Source organism: Carassius carassius, chromosome 1 (genome assembly GCF_963082965.1).
Source record: "Carassius carassius chromosome 1, fCarCar2.1, whole genome shotgun sequence".
In the NCBI taxonomy this organism is placed as follows: domain Eukaryota; kingdom Metazoa; phylum Chordata; class Actinopteri; order Cypriniformes; family Cyprinidae; genus Carassius; species Carassius carassius.
In genome coordinates this window covers 1,466,037-1,484,332 of record NC_081755.1, presented here as the reverse complement: position 1 = coordinate 1,484,332, position 18,296 = coordinate 1,466,037, and the positions used below count along the sequence as shown (strand labels likewise).

Below are 18,296 nucleotides of genomic sequence, written 5' to 3'. Positions count from 1 at the left end.
CTGGGGAAATTCATGTCAAACAGCTGCTCCACCAACACTTGTGCCCCTCAGGGATGTTTTCTATCCCCACTGCTCTACTCCCTGTACACCAACGACTACACCTTTAAAGACCCCTCTGTCAAGCTCCTGAAGTTTGCAGATGACACTACAGTCATCGGCCTCATCCAGGACGGTGACGAGTCTGCTTACAGAGAGGAGGTTAAAGAGCTGGCTGTCTGGTGCAGTCTTAACAACCTGGAGCTGAACACACTCAAAACAGTGGAGATGATCGTGGACTTCAGGAGAAACCCCCCTGCACTTTCCCCACTCACCATCATGAACAGCACTGTGGCTGCAGTGGAGTCATTCAGATTCCTGGGAACCACCATCTCTCAGGACCTGAAGCAACAAAATCAGACATCAGAAGACTACAGAGAACTGTTCGGACCGCTGAAAGGATTATTGGTGCTCCCCTGCAGAACTCACAAAACACTAGCCTCTTAGCCTGCACCCGACGCCCTCATCCTGAAAGCCTCTCAACTTGCACGTGTCAGTGTTTATGAATAGATTAAATGAAACGGGACAAATTTAATCTTGACAAACTATGTATCATTATAAAGATCTAGAGCTGTACATACCAGATCCGTTGTAATAACGAGTCATAAACACATCCACAGTTGTATATCCCGGTTTAGTTAGAAAGTTAAGGGTTGACTGAACGACATCTCATGAAGTTTAGTCCAACGAAGCAATAACATTGTAATATGGATCATAATTCCTTTGTTTACGTTTCAGTTCATCAGCGACAGAACTGTTTGCGTCCGTTATGGAATAACTCACGGTCGGAAACTGCGTCTTGGTAGTAAAAAACGGCATGGTTTTGCAGCGTACAGTGTCACAAACAGAATGAGATGATCCTCCGGAAAAAAGAATGAATGAAAGATAGACGAAAGATAGTATATTTGAATTTTGGCACATTTATGTTATTACCATCTGTATAAGTGGCCATCAGCACATCAGCACTTCAGCACTTATTTGCATCGTAATTTATTGCAAATACTGCATTTCTAGCAATCTCAGGATGTTCTGTAATTGGCAAACAAAGGTAAATCTGTTTTTATTTTTCTTATTATTCTTATTTTTCTTACTCAGATTATTCTTATTGTATTTTTCTAGTGCTCAAATAAATCATTTATATGATGTCTAAGTTTATGTCTAGTGTTTTATAATTGAAAAAAACTATGCAGTGGTATGTTTACTGACTAAATAGTTTGTAGAAGCCTTCAATACTATTGGGAAATATATTTTCTTATATTTGGGGGGTGGGGGGTGTAGACATAGTCTCAGAAAAATATTTGCAGGAGTCTCATTTTTCATGATATCTTATTCAGATTTGAAATAGAAACTCATGAGACATGTCCCAGATAACAAAATAGCTGTGGCCCAGATCTGGCGCAAATTTGACACTTTCATTTGGCCCACATATGGTAGGAATGATGGCACTTGGGCGGTCCGCTCCTGTTTACCAGATCTGGGCCACAAGGAAGCCATAGCAATGCCGCATTTAAGCCATGAATAAAACCAATGAAGCAGAACTGGCCCACATCTGGGCCACAGTTAGTTTTAATCCAGGCCCAGATCCAACACCTTGCTCTGGCCCACATACCACGTGGAATGATGGCACTTGGGCGGCCTGCTCCTGTTTACCAGATCTCGGCCACAAGGAAGCCATAGCAATGCCAAATGTCAGCCGAGGACTAAAAAAATGAAGTAGGACTGGCCCAAATCTGGGCCACAGTTATTTTGAATTCTGGCCCAGATTTGGCCCAAATCCGACACCTTGCTCTGGCCCACACACCATGTGGAATGATGGCACTTGGGCGGCCCGCTCCCGTTTACCAGATCTCGGCCACAAGGAAGCCATAGCAATGCCACATGTCAGCCGAGGACTAAACAAATAAAGTAGGACTGGCCCAAATCTGGGCCACAGTTATTTTGAATTCTGGCCCAGATTTGGCCCAAATCCGATACCTTGCTCTGGCCCACACACCATGTGGAATGATGGCACTTGGGCGGCCCGCTCCCGTTTACCAGATCTCGGCCACAAGGAAGCCATAGCACTGCCACATGTCAGCCGAGGACAAAACAAATAAAGTAGGACTGGCCCAAATCTGGGCCACAGTTATTTTGAATTCTGGCCCAGATTTGGCCCAAATCCGATACCTTGCTCTGGCCCACACACCACGTGGAATGATGGCACTTGGGCGGGCCGCTCCTGTTTACCAGATCTGGGCCACAGTTATTTTGAATTCTGGCCCAGATTTGACCCAAATGCAATACCTTGCCCTGGCCCACATAACATGTGGAATGATGGCAACTGGGCGGCCAGTTCCTGTTTGCCACATTTGGGTCTCATGGAAGCCATAGCAATGCCACATGTAACAAACCACATAAACCACACATGAGCCTAATGTGGCCCACTGCAGCATGGAACAATGCCACTTTGACAATGTTAACCAGTTCTGGTCCACTAAGAATGAAACAAATTAACTGTAACTGTGTATGTGTATGGCGTGTGTGTGCATGCCGTGCCATTAAAACTTTGGAAACTCAGTGACAAAATATCAATGACACTAAGTGAGTTCTGCATCAACATTATTCAACATACAGTCAAGAGAAATTTAAAAATGGCCTACCTAAATATTATTTATTTTACAACAGATGATCCAAACACATTTCTGAAAAAATTGCATTATTTATTAATATTTTTATTTATTGCCAATGAAAAACCCATTGCATGATTACATTTCCAAAACTGGGAAGTAATCTAAACATGGAGAAAAAAAATAGTACAATAAACACAAAATATGTGTATAGAAAATATTGTAGAAACGAAATAAAAACAAAACATGTTTCCAGTAGCTATGTATAGCTTAGTTCATCCAAAAAACACACTTGTCCGACATTGTAGAAGTGAACACTGCAGAACCTTGGCAACAGGAACAATCCAAACTTATAGGATTTATTGACCTCCTTGACTGGGCCCATCAGCATCAGGGCAATCTTGCAGGCCTTTAAAGGACACAAAAATGAAGAAAAAAAAACAAAACTGTTGACTCAGTAAGAATTTAGAGGCCAAAATTCCCTAAACAAAATAAAATTACAAGAAAAAAAATAAAAACAAAAAAGATAGGCATTGTATTTATTTTGTGTTATTGTTACAGGTACACTATGTAACTTTTTACACCATCTAGCAAGGGTGGCATGATCTGAAAATAAATGCGAACATGCATTTAAGAAAGATCTTGACTAAGGGGAATCAAAATGTCTTTTGGTCTGACTCCCCTTTGTGCCTAATAAAAAATTCAGTTCAGTTCACATTTATTTGCATAGCGGTTTTCACAATACATATCGTTTCAAAGCAAATTTACAGGGAGTGCATGTCAACATTACAATTTAGATTGGATAACGCAATCAGTTATTTAACAATCACGACATGCCTAAGACAGAGTGAGAGATGCGTTCATGAATTACCTGCATCTCTGCAGGTTCTTTCAACTAAAAGTGAAGCTGCAAGTTTTAAAAACTTCAAAAACAGCAGTATGTGTGTCCTTTATTGGAAGAATCACATAAATATTGAATGGTGAGTAAATGGACTGGAACTACCTGCGCATTAAACAGTTTGGTAACACTTTACAATAAGGTCTCATTTGTTAACAGTAGTTAATGTATTAAGTAACACGAACTAACCATGTAATTTTATAAGACATGAGTTAAATACTTTCACTGTGCAGAACTGACTACAGGTTGGGAGACTGATCTCAGCGGTTTGCAGCATTGAGGATTACACACGTTTGTGCTGAGCTTATGACCACAATGTCCAATCAGAGGCATTTTGATTAGTCACCGCTGAATTGTTCAGTGAGCGCGCTCTGAATTCTGAATCTTCATTTGCTTAAGTAGTGCATTCAGCTTCAGTGATTATTTAAGCATAAAACATCAACAACACTTTAGACTGAATTCATGAACCGCTTCAGTGTTCTTTGCTCACTTTCTTTATACTTTATTTCCAGTTTAACCTTTGTTTTTAATGCTGCTGAAATAACCAGGTGGAAGCCTTGATTTTCATAATAATCAACATAATTACAATATCAAGAACAATAATCAAATTAGGCTTTTTTTACATTATACAAATGCTTGTGTAAATACATGAGCAGCATTAATCTGTGTAAATTAACACAAATAGCCATGAACATAAAATATCACCTCTTATTGGACATTGCAGTAATAAGTTCAACAGAAACAGGTGTGACTGGTTACAATGCTCAACACTGTAAACCTCATGCTAAAAATATAAATATTATGCAACAAGAGCAAATCTACTGTATGATTCAGTATTAACATAATATAGTCCCACAGAAAGGTAAAGATATACAGGAAATGAAGGAGAAAATAAAGCAAATACATAACAATAAATTAAAAAAATTGAACCTACAACAATAATAATAACAATAATAATGTAAAATATTAAATAAAAAATAAACAATCAGTAAATGTACTTAAAATACTGTTGGATGGGATGAAATGATTTATAAATAATAAATTAATTCATATTAGCCAGTTTCGATTGTATCCACAAAATGGGTAAACTGCAAGCTAGCCGGTGTTTTTTGAACGCAAGCTCGTTTGTCCGTTGAGAGAGAGAGCACGCGTACACATGGTTGCCAGGTTGACAACGATAAGTAGCACACTTAGTAGATATTTCCGTATTGCGTAAGTGTGAAGATGTGTTTCGGGGATTTGTCTCTTTATATCAGGCAACCCCGGTTGTGTTCCTCTGCAGCCAGATTAAACCTTGTTGCTCTTTTCATTTTTAGAAACCTGCACCTTTCTACTTAATTTTGTTGTTCTTGTATTGAAATTAAGCGCGGTCCACAGCTGCACACGTGCAAGCTAGCTGTATTATTACTGGTATCGTCAAATCTCTGACGATACATCGTCATATGGATGTATGGAACACAGCACTACTAATAACCAACATTAATAAAAATTATATCAAGAGCAATATTCATGATTCATCCTCATTAGTTCTTTTTTATAGGTTATTTTGTGTAAATACATGAGCAGCATTAATCTAGCCAAATTTGCACGTTCCACTATAATAATTTATCTTCAAATAAAAAGTATGCAAATTTGCTCAATTATGCCATTACCTCTATACATCACATAACATGTGGACTCCAACTGAATATGTAATCGCTAACAAAAAGACACATTTATCAGTTATCCTACCTTGACTTTTTGCAGGTTCCGACGTCCTCCTTCCAACTAAGGTTTTGTTTTTGGGCGCCTTTTTCCACGCCTTCCGGTTATGTTTAAATGTGGGGGAATAATTTAATTAATTAATGAGTCACGGTTCACCCTCCGATGTTTTTATTATTATTATTATTATTATTTATAGGCTATTTACATTATTACATATTATATTATCAATATTTAACCCATACCTTACCTTGAATTTCTGCAGGTTCTGTCCTCCTTCCAACTAACGTAACGTTTTTTTTTTTTGGGGGGCGCCTTTTCCACACCTTCCGGCTACGTTTGAATTTAAAAGGCGGGGAACAGGAAAATCGTTCCAGTTTGAATGTTTAATTTATTTATTTATAATTTTTTTTTTTGCCCACAGACATAATAAACTACAAATACAGTCTTGCTAAAAATTTTATTTGAACAAAATATAGATCTTATCTCTAAGAAGTTTGCTAAAAAAAAAAGTGGACAAACCATATGTATCTGCTTGAGCGTTTTAGCACACTGATTTGAGTAATATGTACTGATACATTCTCATCAGTTAATTAATTAGTATTATCATTTTTTAATCTTTAAGAAAGAAACTGTTGTTCATAAAGATGACTGTTATAAATTACAATATTATTACAATATTAAGCCAAAATATTAGACAAATTAAAATATTTTTTTATTTGTTAGCTTGTTAGAATATTACACTTTAGGGGTCACCTGACACACTTGACACATCACAACCTTTTTTATTTTTTATTTTTATTTTTTTTTTACGACTAGGCCCCCTATGCCCCCCTCACTCACAACTTCTACCTGATAAAATATTACAGAGCTTGAAAAAATAAAAAATTTAAAAAAGATGTACATTTGCTATAAAAAAATTACCAAATAACAAATATCTTTATTTTTGGTTGTTTTAACTTGTTTTGTCTTATTTTTTAAATTTTTTTATGGGGGGACTAATATGTCCAGGAGCTTTTTCGGAAAGACTCAGAACAGCGCATATCTATCTTTTATAAATACTGTAAAACTAAAGACTTTTCGGAGATATGAAGGATGCAATACTAGGTATTCAAGTTTAACGTTAGATTGTCAGAAACTGTGTGTTACATACTCTTCAAATAATTTTAAGTCATTTTGATTCCCTTTTGGAAGATGGTTGAGGCCCCCTGGAACCTCCATTCTAGAGGTGCGTTCCATTCGACAGGGTCCCTATGCAGTGTTCGCTGCTCCCTACTCCCTGAGCATGGTATATCAGTTGAAGTGGACTTCACTGACAATAACCGCTCATGACAGGTGGGGGATTATCGCTCTCCACTTCCTGTGAAGTGATGTATCGATGTTCCCTTATTCCCTGTGCCGTGCGCAGTGCCCTTCGAACTTGAACATGTTCGCTCCCTTCGGATTGGAATCGCACTTAAGATGGCAGAATACCCTGTGAAGTCCACTTCACAGTACACTTACGGTCGAATGGAACGCACCTCAGAAGTTAAATGACACTGCTAGAAATATTTTATCTGATCTCATCTTGTTTATCCCGAAACAACATTCAAATCAACCAATTTGATTTGAAGTTTGCAGTTTATGTCAAGTTTAGGCTTATAACCAGGGTAAGGTGCTTCAACATCAGTGTTGTTCACCTGACTAGGGTTGTGGGTTTATAGGGGAAAAGGTTAGCACTATTTTTTGAACAGGAATGTACCTCCAAGATCAACAAAATATGTTGAAACAGGAATATGTCCAACTTTGCAAAATCATTGCGACCCAAGTTTTGCACAAATAGCAACTCAAAATTATCTCATACAAATATTTTAAGGCACATCCCAAAACTATAAAAACTTATTAGAACCTAGACACTTGAACTTTTCTAGACACTATCTACACAACATATGTCAGCTGATTATAAGACCTGCCAATGCAATATATCACATTCCTCACATTCACAGCCTGTACCTAGTGTCTGCTGCATGCTACCATATTTATGCTCACACCCACATGAGCCATGTGCATGCTGTGCCCTATATTTGCCAAAACTGGCCCAGAAATGTTTTACGATAACTGGGCCACATTTTCTGCATTACATGTGGGCCACTTTTGGCTCACACCCAGATGGGCGAATGATTTATATCCCATATATTTGCCAAAACTGGCCCAGATACATTTTACAATAAATGGGCCACATTTTCAGCATTATATGTGGGCCACTTTTGGCTCACACCCCGATGAGCCAATGGTTGATATGCCATATATTTGCCACAACTGGCCCACATATGTTTTAAGATGAATGGGCAACATTGGCAGAATTAAATGTGGGACACTTTTGGCTCACATCCAGATAAGCCAATGGTTGGTTGATATGCCATATATATGTCAAAACTGGCCCACATATGTTTTAAGATGAATGGGCCACATTTGCAGCATTATATGCGGGCCACTTTTGGCTCACATCCAGATGAGCCAATGGTTGATATGCCATATATTTGCCAAAAATGACCCACATAAGTTTTAAGATGAATGGCCATATTTGCAGCATTATATTTGGGCCACTTTTGGCTCAACCCAGATCAGTCAATGGTTAATATGCCATATATTTGCCAAAACTGGCCCAGATACGTTTTACGATAAATGGGCTACATTTGCAGCATTATATGTGGGCCACTTTTGGCTCACACCCTGATGAACCAATGGTTGACATGCCATACATTTGCCAAAACTGGCCCACATATGTTTTAAGATGAATGGTCCACATTTGCAGCATTATATGTGGGCCACTTTTGGCTCACACCTCGATGAGCCAATGGTTGATATGCCATATATTTGCCAAAAATGACCCACATAAGTTTTAAGATCAATGGGCCACATTTGCAGAATTACATGTGGGCCACTTTCGGCTCACAACCCGATGAGCCAATGGTTAATATGCCATATATTTGCCAAGAGTGGCCCAGACACATTTTAAGATGAATGGGCCACATTTGCAGCATTATATGTGGCCAGTTTTGGCTCACACCCCGATGAGCCAATGGTTTATATCCCATATATTTGCCAAGAGTGGCCCAGACACATTTTATGATAAATGGGCCACATTTGCAGCATTACATGTGGGCCACTTTTGGCTCACACCCAGATGAGCCAATGGTTAATATGCCATATATTTGCCAAAAGTGGCCCAGATATGTTTTACGATAAATGGGCTACATTTGCAGCATTATATGTGGGCCACTTTTGGCTCACACCCAGAAGAACCAATGGTTAATATGCCATGTATTTGCTAAAACTGGCCCACAGATGTTTTAAGATGAATGGGCCACATTGGCAGAATTATACGTGGGCCACTTTTGGCTGACACCCAGAAAAACCAATGGTTGATATGCCATATATTTGCCAAAACTGGCCCACATATGTTTTAAGATGAATAGGCCACATTTGCAGCATTATGTGTGGGCCACTTTTGGCTCACATCCAGATTAGCCAATGGTTGATATGCCATATATTTGCCAAAACTGGCCCACATATGTTTTAAGATGAATGGGCCATATTTGCAACATTATATTTGGGCCACTTTTAAATCACATCCAGATGAGCCAATGTTGATATGCCATATATTTGCCAAAACTGGCCCACATAAGTTTTAAGATGAATGGGCCACATTTGCAGCATTACATGTGGGCCACTTTTGGCTTACAACCAGATAAGCCAGTGCTCACTGTACCATATTTTTGCCAAAACTGGCCCACATACATTTTAAGATAACAGGGACCTAATTGCTTTAACATATGTGGGCCATATTTGGTTAACACCCAGATTAGCCTTTGTCGGTTGTGCCACATTTTTGCCAAAGGTGGCCCACTTTAGGGTCACATTTAAATTACACATTGCCGTAAGCACCGCATCTTTGCCTAAGAAGGCCCACATGTGATTTTAGATATTTGGGCCATATTTGCTTTTTTACATATGGACCACTTCAGATTTACATCCATTTTGTCTGGGCCATAAAAAGGCCTGCAGTGCCTGTCACGGCAGGGATCCAATGAGGCACGGAGATAGAACCAATTGCGAGTAAGTCTTTTATTAAGGGCAATCCAAAAGGGTAAACAGTCCAGGCAGAGGTCAATACCAAACAAAACCAAACCAAACATAAACAAACAAGGACACAAGGCAAGAGCACGACAAGATGACGGACATGAATTAACAACGACTCCGTGACACATACTAAGACAGACCGGGTTATATACACAAAAGGATAATGGGGAAACAGGAGACAGGTGGGGAACAATCAATTAACTAAACAAGGAGGAAGGTGACCAAATGAGACAGGAAGTGATAATATGATAAACACCGTGGGAACTGAGGACACCTAGTGGAACCCCAGGGAACACAACCCAGACACTGTGACAGTACCCCCCTTCTACGGAGCGGCTCCCAGACGCTCCAAGACAGACACAAAACAGAGACCAGGAGGGAGGCGGACAGGTGGAGGCTCAGGGGGAGGGACGGAGGGCCAGAAAAGAAAAACATGGGGAACAGGCACCAGAATGTAAACACAACACAGAAAGACCAGGAGGGAGGAGGACAGGAGGAGGTTCAGGGGGAGGGATGGAGGGCCAGACTAACAGAAAGGAACAGGGACAGACATTAACACAAAAACCAAAGGAAAAAACAACATGAAGCCTCCCAGGGCGGAGCAGAAGACCACCACACCCTTGTGGTCAAGGCCAGAGCCCTCCAGGGCGGAGCGGAAGACCACCACAACCGTGTAGTCAGGGCAAGCGCCCCCCAGGGCGGAGCGGAAGACCACCATGTCCGTGTGGTCAGAGCGGAAGCCCCCCAGGGCGGAGCAAAAGACCACCATGTCCGTGTGGTCAGAGCGGAAGCCCCCCAGGGCGGAGCAGAAGACCACCACAACCTTGTGGTCGAGGCCAGAGTTCCCCAGGGCGGATCAGAAGCCCACCACTTCCGTGCGGCCGGATCAATGGGAGGACGAGACTCTGGTAATTCCATGGTGTCTCTACTGGACTCCAGAAGATCGGTGCTGGCCTGACACTGCTCATGAAGATTATTGGTGACTTGCATTTGCTCATGAAGATCAATGGTGACTTGCCTTTGTTCATGAAGATCAGAGGTGACTTGCCTTTGTTCATGAAGATCAGAGGTGACTTGACTCAGTCCTTGAAGATCACCGGTGACTTGACTCAGTCCTTGAAGATCACCGGTGACTTGACTCAGCTCTGAAAGGTCAAAGGTGACTTGACTCAGCTCTGAAAGGTCAACGGTGACTTGACTTGACTCTGAAAGGTCAACGGTGACTAGCCCTGACTCTGGAGCATCAGCGGTGACTAGCCTTGACTCTGGAGGGTCATCTGGAACCCGACTCGACTCTGGAGGGTCATCAATGACTAGCCCTGACTCTGGAAGGTCATTGGTGACTAGCCCTGACTCTGGAAGGTCATCGTTGACTAGCCCTGACTCTGGAGGGTCATCGGTGACTGGCACCTGACTCGACTCTGGAGGGTCATCGGTGACTGGCACCTGACTCGACTCCGGAGGGTCATCGGTGACTGGCACCTGACTCGACTCCGGAGGGTCATCGGTGACTGGCACCTGACTCGACTCCGGAGGGTCCACTGGCACCTGACTCGACTCCGGAGGGTCCACTGGCACCTGACTCGACTCCGGAGGGTCCACGGGCACCTGACTCGACTCCGGAGGGTCCACGGGCACCTGACTCGACTCCGGAGGGTCCACGGGCACCTGACTCGACTCCGGAGGGTCCACGGGCACCTGACTCGACTCCGGAGGGTCCACGGGCACCTGACTCGACTCCGGAGGGTCAGCTGAGACTCTCATCCTGTGCAGCGGCGCTGGGCAAGCAGCCATCTTGGGCCATGACTCTGGACAGGCGGCCATCTTGTACTGTGGTGCTGGGCTGGCGGCCATCTGGGGTTGTGGTGCTGGACTGGCGGCCATCTTGTACTGTGGCGCTGGACCGGTGGCCGATTTGGGCATTGGCGCTGGGTTAGCGGCCATCTTGTGCTGTGGCGCTAGGCTGACGGCCATCTTGGGCTGTGGCACTGAACCGTTGGCCAAAGTGGGCATTGGCGCTGGGCTGGCGGCCATCTTGTACTGTGGCGCTGGACTGGTGGCCAATTTGGGCATTGGCGCTGGGTTGGCGGCCATCTTGGGCTGTGGCGCTGGAACGGTGGCCAATTTGGGCATTGGCGCTGGGTTAGCGGCCATCTTGTGCTGTGGCGCTTGGCTGGTAGCCAGCCTGGGCAGTGGTGCTGGACTGGCGGCCATCTTGGGTTGTGGCGCTGGAACGGTGGCCAATTTGGGCATTGGCGCTGGGTTAGCGGCCATCTTGTGGTGTGGCGCTTGGCTGGTAGCCATCCTGGGCAGTGGTGCTGGACTGGCGGCCATCTTGGGTTGTGGCGCTTGGTTGGTAGCCATCCTGGGCAGTGGTGCTGGACTGGCGGTCATCTTGGGTTGTGGCGCTTGGCTGGTTGCCATCCTGGGCAGTGGTGCTGGGCTGATGAACACCCCGCCGGAAGAGACAGAAGTGGCTGGGGCATCCCACCAAAGCCGATGCTGCAGGTAGCGCACGAATTCCCAGAATTCCAGTGTCTCTAACTGCGCCATCTCCTCCTGAGACACTGGATCATCCAGCCCGCCATTGAAATAGTCCTTGAGGGCGCATCATTGTAGCCCATGCCCTCGGCCAGGGACCAGAACACCTGAGCCAGGCCCCCCACTTCATTTCCCTCTTGGCGGAGGGCGATCAACCGAAGATACTTGGCTCGCCGCTCCGCCATCTTGGCTGGGGAACGGAAAGACGACATACCACTGGTTCCTAGAATGACGGAGTCGTTCTGTCACGGCAGGGATCCAATGAGGCACGGAGATAGAACCAATTGCGAGTAAGTCTTTTATTAAGGGCAATCCAAAAGGGTAAACAGTCCAGGCAGAGGTCGATACCAAACAAAACCAAACCAAACATAAACAAACAAGGACACAAGGCAAGAGCACGACAAGATGACGGACATGAATTAACAACGACTCCGTGACACATACTAAGACAGACCGGGTTATATACACAAAAGGATAATGGGGAAACAGGAGACAGGTGGGGAACAATCAATTAACTAAACAACGAGGAAGGTGACCAAATGAGACAGGAAGTGATAATATGATAAACACCGTGGGAACTGAGGACACCTAGTGGAACCCCAGGGAACACAACCCAGACACTGTGACAGTGCCGCATCATTGCCTGAAGTGGCCCACATCCGTTTGCTATCTGGGGTGGCTTTCAACCCATTACTTTTCTAGATTGCTCCAGGACTCATTTCATGTATTTTTATATCAAATAAAAAAATGTTTAAGTGTGGTAAAAAAAATTCAAGGCACCTCAGTGTCTATAATATTTTTGAGCATTATCAAATCTGGTTGATAAAAAGTAAAGCAAAGGGTCTTCTTTACAAAGACACCAAAATTATGTTTGTAACACACTGAAGAAGGAAACTGTTACAATTATAAGTTAGGTAGAGCACTTCAGCTGTGAGTCCCATAATGGGGGGTCAGGTTAACAGGCTAGACAAGACTCAAGACAACAAGAGAACAAAGAAACAATAATAATAACCTAAGAGCAAAAAGGCAGACAAGAATGCTATGACCTTGAAACAAGGTAAAAGGTGAGCTAGAGAAAAACCAAAGCAGACTTACCAAAGTAAACTAGAAGGTAGAGAAACAAATGAAAGAAAATAAAGTTCTAGAAGCAATGGGAAACACTAATAAAGGAAATAACTCAAAGGGAAAAATAAATTCTTGAAAGAAACAAAGTCAAACTCAGAAATTAGTTCCAAACCAACTGAAACTAGACTAGAGTAAAACAATAACAAAATAAACTTTAACTAATGAATACCTGACCTTAACAGCAAAGGAAACACTATTTCTTAAAGAACAGCTAGAGAGCAAAGCAAACACCAACACACTCAAAACGAACCTGTAAACACATGAGGGAAATTAGCACAATAAATAGGAAGGAAAGCAAAATTAGGAACAGGAACATAATTTATTATGAATTTATAATTTAGTATATTTATTATATAATTATATATTATATTTATAAAGTCTGGTAGCCAAGGCATATGGTTAATATAATAATTAAATTAAAAATATTTTCTACAATAAATAATATAATAATTTCTGAATTCAAAATAAAATATTAATGAATAAATCTGTAATAATCCATGGTTGCTATGGTCACACAGGTTTGTTTACTAAATAAACTTGAATTAAAGGATGTTGTTACCTCGACAAAATGATTTTGTGGCCACAACATAATATGATCTTCACACAAGTTAATATGATGTTCTCACGAATTAATCTCATGGCCACGTCATATAATCATGTTCCCACGAGTTATGTTGTGGCCACAACAAAAATAAGTGAACTTATCATGTTCCCTCCCGGGCACCGTAGTTTTGTACCTTGCCAAGAGTAAATATAATGAGGTATCGTTACACTCCCACACATTATCCAATACTATGCAAGCTGAGTAAACAAGCTCGAGAGAGGGGACTGAGGGCAGTGATGCCAACTCATTTTCAGGGAAAGTTGCTAAAGGAAGGTCGATTTGTTGCTAAATGCCATTGTGATGTCATTGTGCAATGATGTCATTATCTAATCATGATGCAAAATTGTCAAATCATCAAATCTTAGCAAAAAAATATATTTTATAAATGTTAATTGTGATTTGTTTGTCAAATATACATCCATCTACATCCATGAAATAAACACGATAAAACTAGTCAAACCACATTCTGAACTATTAAACTTTTAAGCAGTGTATTAATAAAATACAAAAGTAGCATACTAGCTAATGAAAAGTCTGTAAAAAAAATATAGCACAATCTATGAAGGAATTTTCTGTATTGACTTTTCAAAGAGATTTTTTTACCTGCATTTTAAATTACACATCGTGGTTTGTGATTTCCGGTTACAGGATTACAACAGATAATGGATAATATCCTGGAAAATTACTAAATGATACCCTTTTCAATTTTTCTAGATATTTTCTTACAGTGTAATAACTGATCAACAATCACAGGTACAAGCTACTAAAGAGATTATCATGAATGAATTTATTGTTACATTTAAAAAACTATAGAAAATTGCAGCTAACAATTCATATGATGTATGTACTGGTTAGGTTCGAAAATTGCTAAATTGGCAACACTTTAGCCAGATTTAATAGGCTTATTTAAAGTGACCTGTTAATAAATAGCATTTTTTAATAAGGCTTATTTAACATGGCCTGTTGATAAATGTGTATGTATATATTTTTTTCCTATTTGCAAAACACAAGATTTTAATTTAATTCTGTGCATTTTTGAAGGATTGCTTATGTTTGTTCTTCATGGCAATATCTGACAACACTTCTTAGCCAACACAATCAAAAAAGGGCACAGTTCATTGCTGAGACCACAGTTGGCAAGACACCCATGAACTTCAACTATTTATTATGTTTGATAAATATCAAAGGGCAACATTGTAAATTGCAGCTTGGAAAAGATAACCGCGTCACATGTACACAAAATGAAACACACTTTCCAGCAGTAACATCTGTGGGAACCAGTAAAAGAGCTCCTTAGCAAAATTTTGCTTAAGCCCCCAGAGAGGTCAGGACCAACTCTAACGGATTACATTAATACTAATTATTAAAAATGCTTAAAGGCGGGGTAAGCAATTTCTCAAAATCGGGCAGAGTAACAAAACAAACTTGTAGCCAATCAGCAGTAAGGGGCGTGTCTACTCCTGATGTGGAGGAGAGAGCATTCCGTGCAGAGGATGTGTATATACATATATATATATATATATATATATATATGGTGTAGACAGCATCACTGATTATAATGAGTTCTAGAGTATTTTATTATTTGTATTAGGGGCGAGACCCTTTTGGGGTAGGGCTGTGTTTGTTTTGTTGATTTCAAATGTCAACTTTGTCTACTAGAAATCGCTTACCCCACCTTAATTTATTTGACCACCCAGAAAACACATGTTAGGAGGAATCTGTCAAAAACTTGTTTGAAACCAGAAATTAATTCATATTTAATTTAAGTCATTTATAAGGCAGATACAAATGAAAACAACTACATTTTTGTGTTTTTCAAAATCCTTTGTTCTGCTGAACACAAAGGAATATATATGGAAGAATGTCAGTGACCAAACAGATCTTGCCCACCATTTACTGACATAGTAGAAAAAATAAATACTATGGAAGTCAATTGGTGGCCGAGATGTGTTTGGTTACCAACAAAAATCTTCCTTTGTGTTCAGCAGAACAGAGAAGCTTATACAGATTTGGAACAACGTGACTGTGAGGAAATGATGACAGAATGTTCATGTTTGGGTCAACTATGTCTTTAAGGCATTTGTTTTTCTAAGGTAGAACTTTTGCGTGTCGTAGTATTTAACGCCTTACCAGTCACCCCCCATTTTTGGCATGGAGACAGAAATGACATACCCAAAATATAAAGGTTTCTGCTCCTGATTCTTTCTGACTAGATACATAATCAACATTTGTTCACAAAGCTGACACTTCAAAGTTTACTGTTCAGGAATCAGAATTACTCAGACTGTTATGATAATAGAGATATATAAGCTCAAACATAAAAATAAAAATATTAAAAACATATTTTTTAAATGTATTAAAAAAAATTTGATGTATGATATGGGTTTAAAAACACAGTGTAGCTAAAGCCACAAGTCTTCCAAAACTTAATTTAAAAATTTCATAATCTAATCTGTAAAACTGAAATATTTTCTAAGGCCATGTCATGTGTGTTTTTAGAGAAGGCTAATCAGATTGATTTATGGCACTTGTCATCTCTGTAAGATCTCACATGTAAACACTCCTGTGTGTTTTGTATGTGTGTTGGCTTTGAAAACTCCTCGTTTCATGATTCTATTGTTCTCACCAAACGAGTCTTTCACACCTCCGCCAGGTAAGACACATTATCCGCATTATTCTTTTATCATTATTCTTTTGCTTTTATTCCACCTTTATCAGCCTTTGTTGTGGTTTTTCAGGCTTCACTTCAGTCTCAGTATTCATTTAGCCTTTATTTATCAAAAGTCTTACTATAAAAATACAACAAAACATTTTCTTACGACCTTACGTGAATTATTGTGACAGAAATGCATTATGAAGAAGAAATGCACCTGCTATTAGTAACGTTAGCATTAGAGGTAACGTTAGCATCAAGCTACATCAGACAATTTATGAAATTATTAGTGCACTTTTACTCAAAACTCACTTTAAATGTATTATTTTGCACTCCTGACATAAATTACTAAATAACTGTCACTGCAACAATGTTTTATCAAACCATTGGTCAAATATTGAAGCTAGAGTCTTTAAACTTTCAATTAATGCACAGTTTGTCCAGATCAAGTAAGAGAGTGATGTTTAACGTGCTGTGAAAGTGAAACAATAATACACTGGGGCCATCGGTGATGTTTGCAAGTAAAGGGGGTTAAAGTCTGTTACCATCAGACTGAAAAAAGCAACCTCTGCCAGAAGTGTTCTTCATGTGTTCAGTGATTAGATTATAAAGCTTACAAAATGTTTATGATAAACTAGTGCTATGACCAAGAATCTGCTCTAACAAAATGTATAATCGCTCGGTTTGTGGTAAACATGCCTAGTGTGAGTGCCCCCTTATCACCCTGGTTCTTCAGATCATGAAGCCAAGTTTTGTGCTGAAATGAGTGATGTTTTCACTTTAGGTGTCTGTGGTACCACTGAGGGGTATCGTCATCTTCCTCTGCCTGCTTCATCTGTGTGTTCAAGTCGTTCAGGAGGTGAACACTGTGTGTCTTGCTCAAATGACTCAGTATTTTTATGACAAGTAAGTAAATTTGTGCATGAAGTCGATGATTTGAATCTTTGAATTGTGCATGTGGTTTGAATAACAAAATGCACATGGAACAAGGTAAATACTATAATGTTTTATGATATTTGTAATAACCTTATGCTGTTTTATGTCTTTCAGTGTCCAGCCAGAGACCGGACAAGGAACTGATGCTCAGTATGCATTATCAATCTATGTCCCACCGGCTCATTGTGTAGATAAACGTGCTAAAATCGAGAATGTGTTTGACAAGGAAGATGCAGCACTAGTGAAAACGCTTCTCAATAGAGGTGCCAAATGTGAACTTTGCACAGAGCAACAAAATGTCATTGCTTCACGGCCAGTTAGAATAGATGAGAAAATAACAGAACATGCTGAGCAGGTTCTGCTCTATCCTGTTGGTCACTCTCTCATGGACAAACTTCTTAAAAAGGCGAGAGACCAAAGCTGTGTAGTGTTTTATTCGTACAACTCACCTTGTGTGAAAACATGCCTTCAGAGTGTAGACAATATTCTAGAAGGCCTTAGAAACTGGATCAATACAAGAAAAATAGAAGGCCAAATGAATGCCTTTGTCTTCCAAGAGATTTGGCAGAAAGACAAGGACAAGGATCTCCAAACAGAATTTAGAAACATTGATGCGATAGTGCCTCTTTATCGATGTATGAAAAGCAGTAATGCGATGGAATGCCGGAAATGTATGAATAATAACGTTGTGGATCCCTTCTGTCTGCCCAAAAAGAAATTCTTTTTGGAATCACTAATTAAGGAAGTACTTTTCCTTTTCCAGGAATTGCTTACATCAGTGATCAAACTGTGATGTGTTATTAGTGAATTATTTTCTCTTCATTACTTTCATGGAGATCATTTATTTTTGCTCCACAAACACATTCAACTATCTACACAATCTTTGCCTGATAAACATATGTAATCACGTATACTTTGAGGCATTGCCATAATGTATACTGTGTAATGTAAACCGTTTTTGCAAACAATAAATGCCGCTCATGCATGTCTTGTTGATTTCCTCTTGACTGGTTGATTTCCATTTCCATTTAAAGGACAAGAACCGGTTGCACTGGTTTTCGGATCACCAGTAAA

The 18,296-nt window shown here is 40.4% G+C and overlaps 1 protein-coding gene across 1 annotated transcript; it reads left to right on the top strand.

Moving 5' to 3' along the window:
• The first annotated feature begins 17,075 nt into the window (after positions 1–17,075).
• On the top strand, positions 17,076–18,015 carry LOC132101688 (uncharacterized). The gene is made up of 2 exons (XM_059506869.1): positions 17,076–17,192; positions 17,337–18,015. Exons 1-2 carry the CDS (start codon positions 17,170–17,172, stop codon positions 18,013–18,015), a joined length of 702 nt encoding a protein of 233 aa, XP_059362852.1. The 5' UTR covers positions 17,076–17,169.
• The last annotated feature ends 281 nt before the right edge of the window (positions 18,016–18,296 follow it).

What these genes read in the sequence shown, in the direction of transcription:
- LOC132101688 (XM_059506869.1), top strand. Translation starts at nt 17,170, where the DNA reads ATGACTCAGTATTTTTATGACAA. An exon ending in ACTCAGTATTTTTATGACAA is followed by an intron (nt 17,193 to 17,336) that starts GTAAGTAAATTT and finishes TATGTCTTTCAG; the next exon opens with TGTCCAGCCAGAGACCGGAC.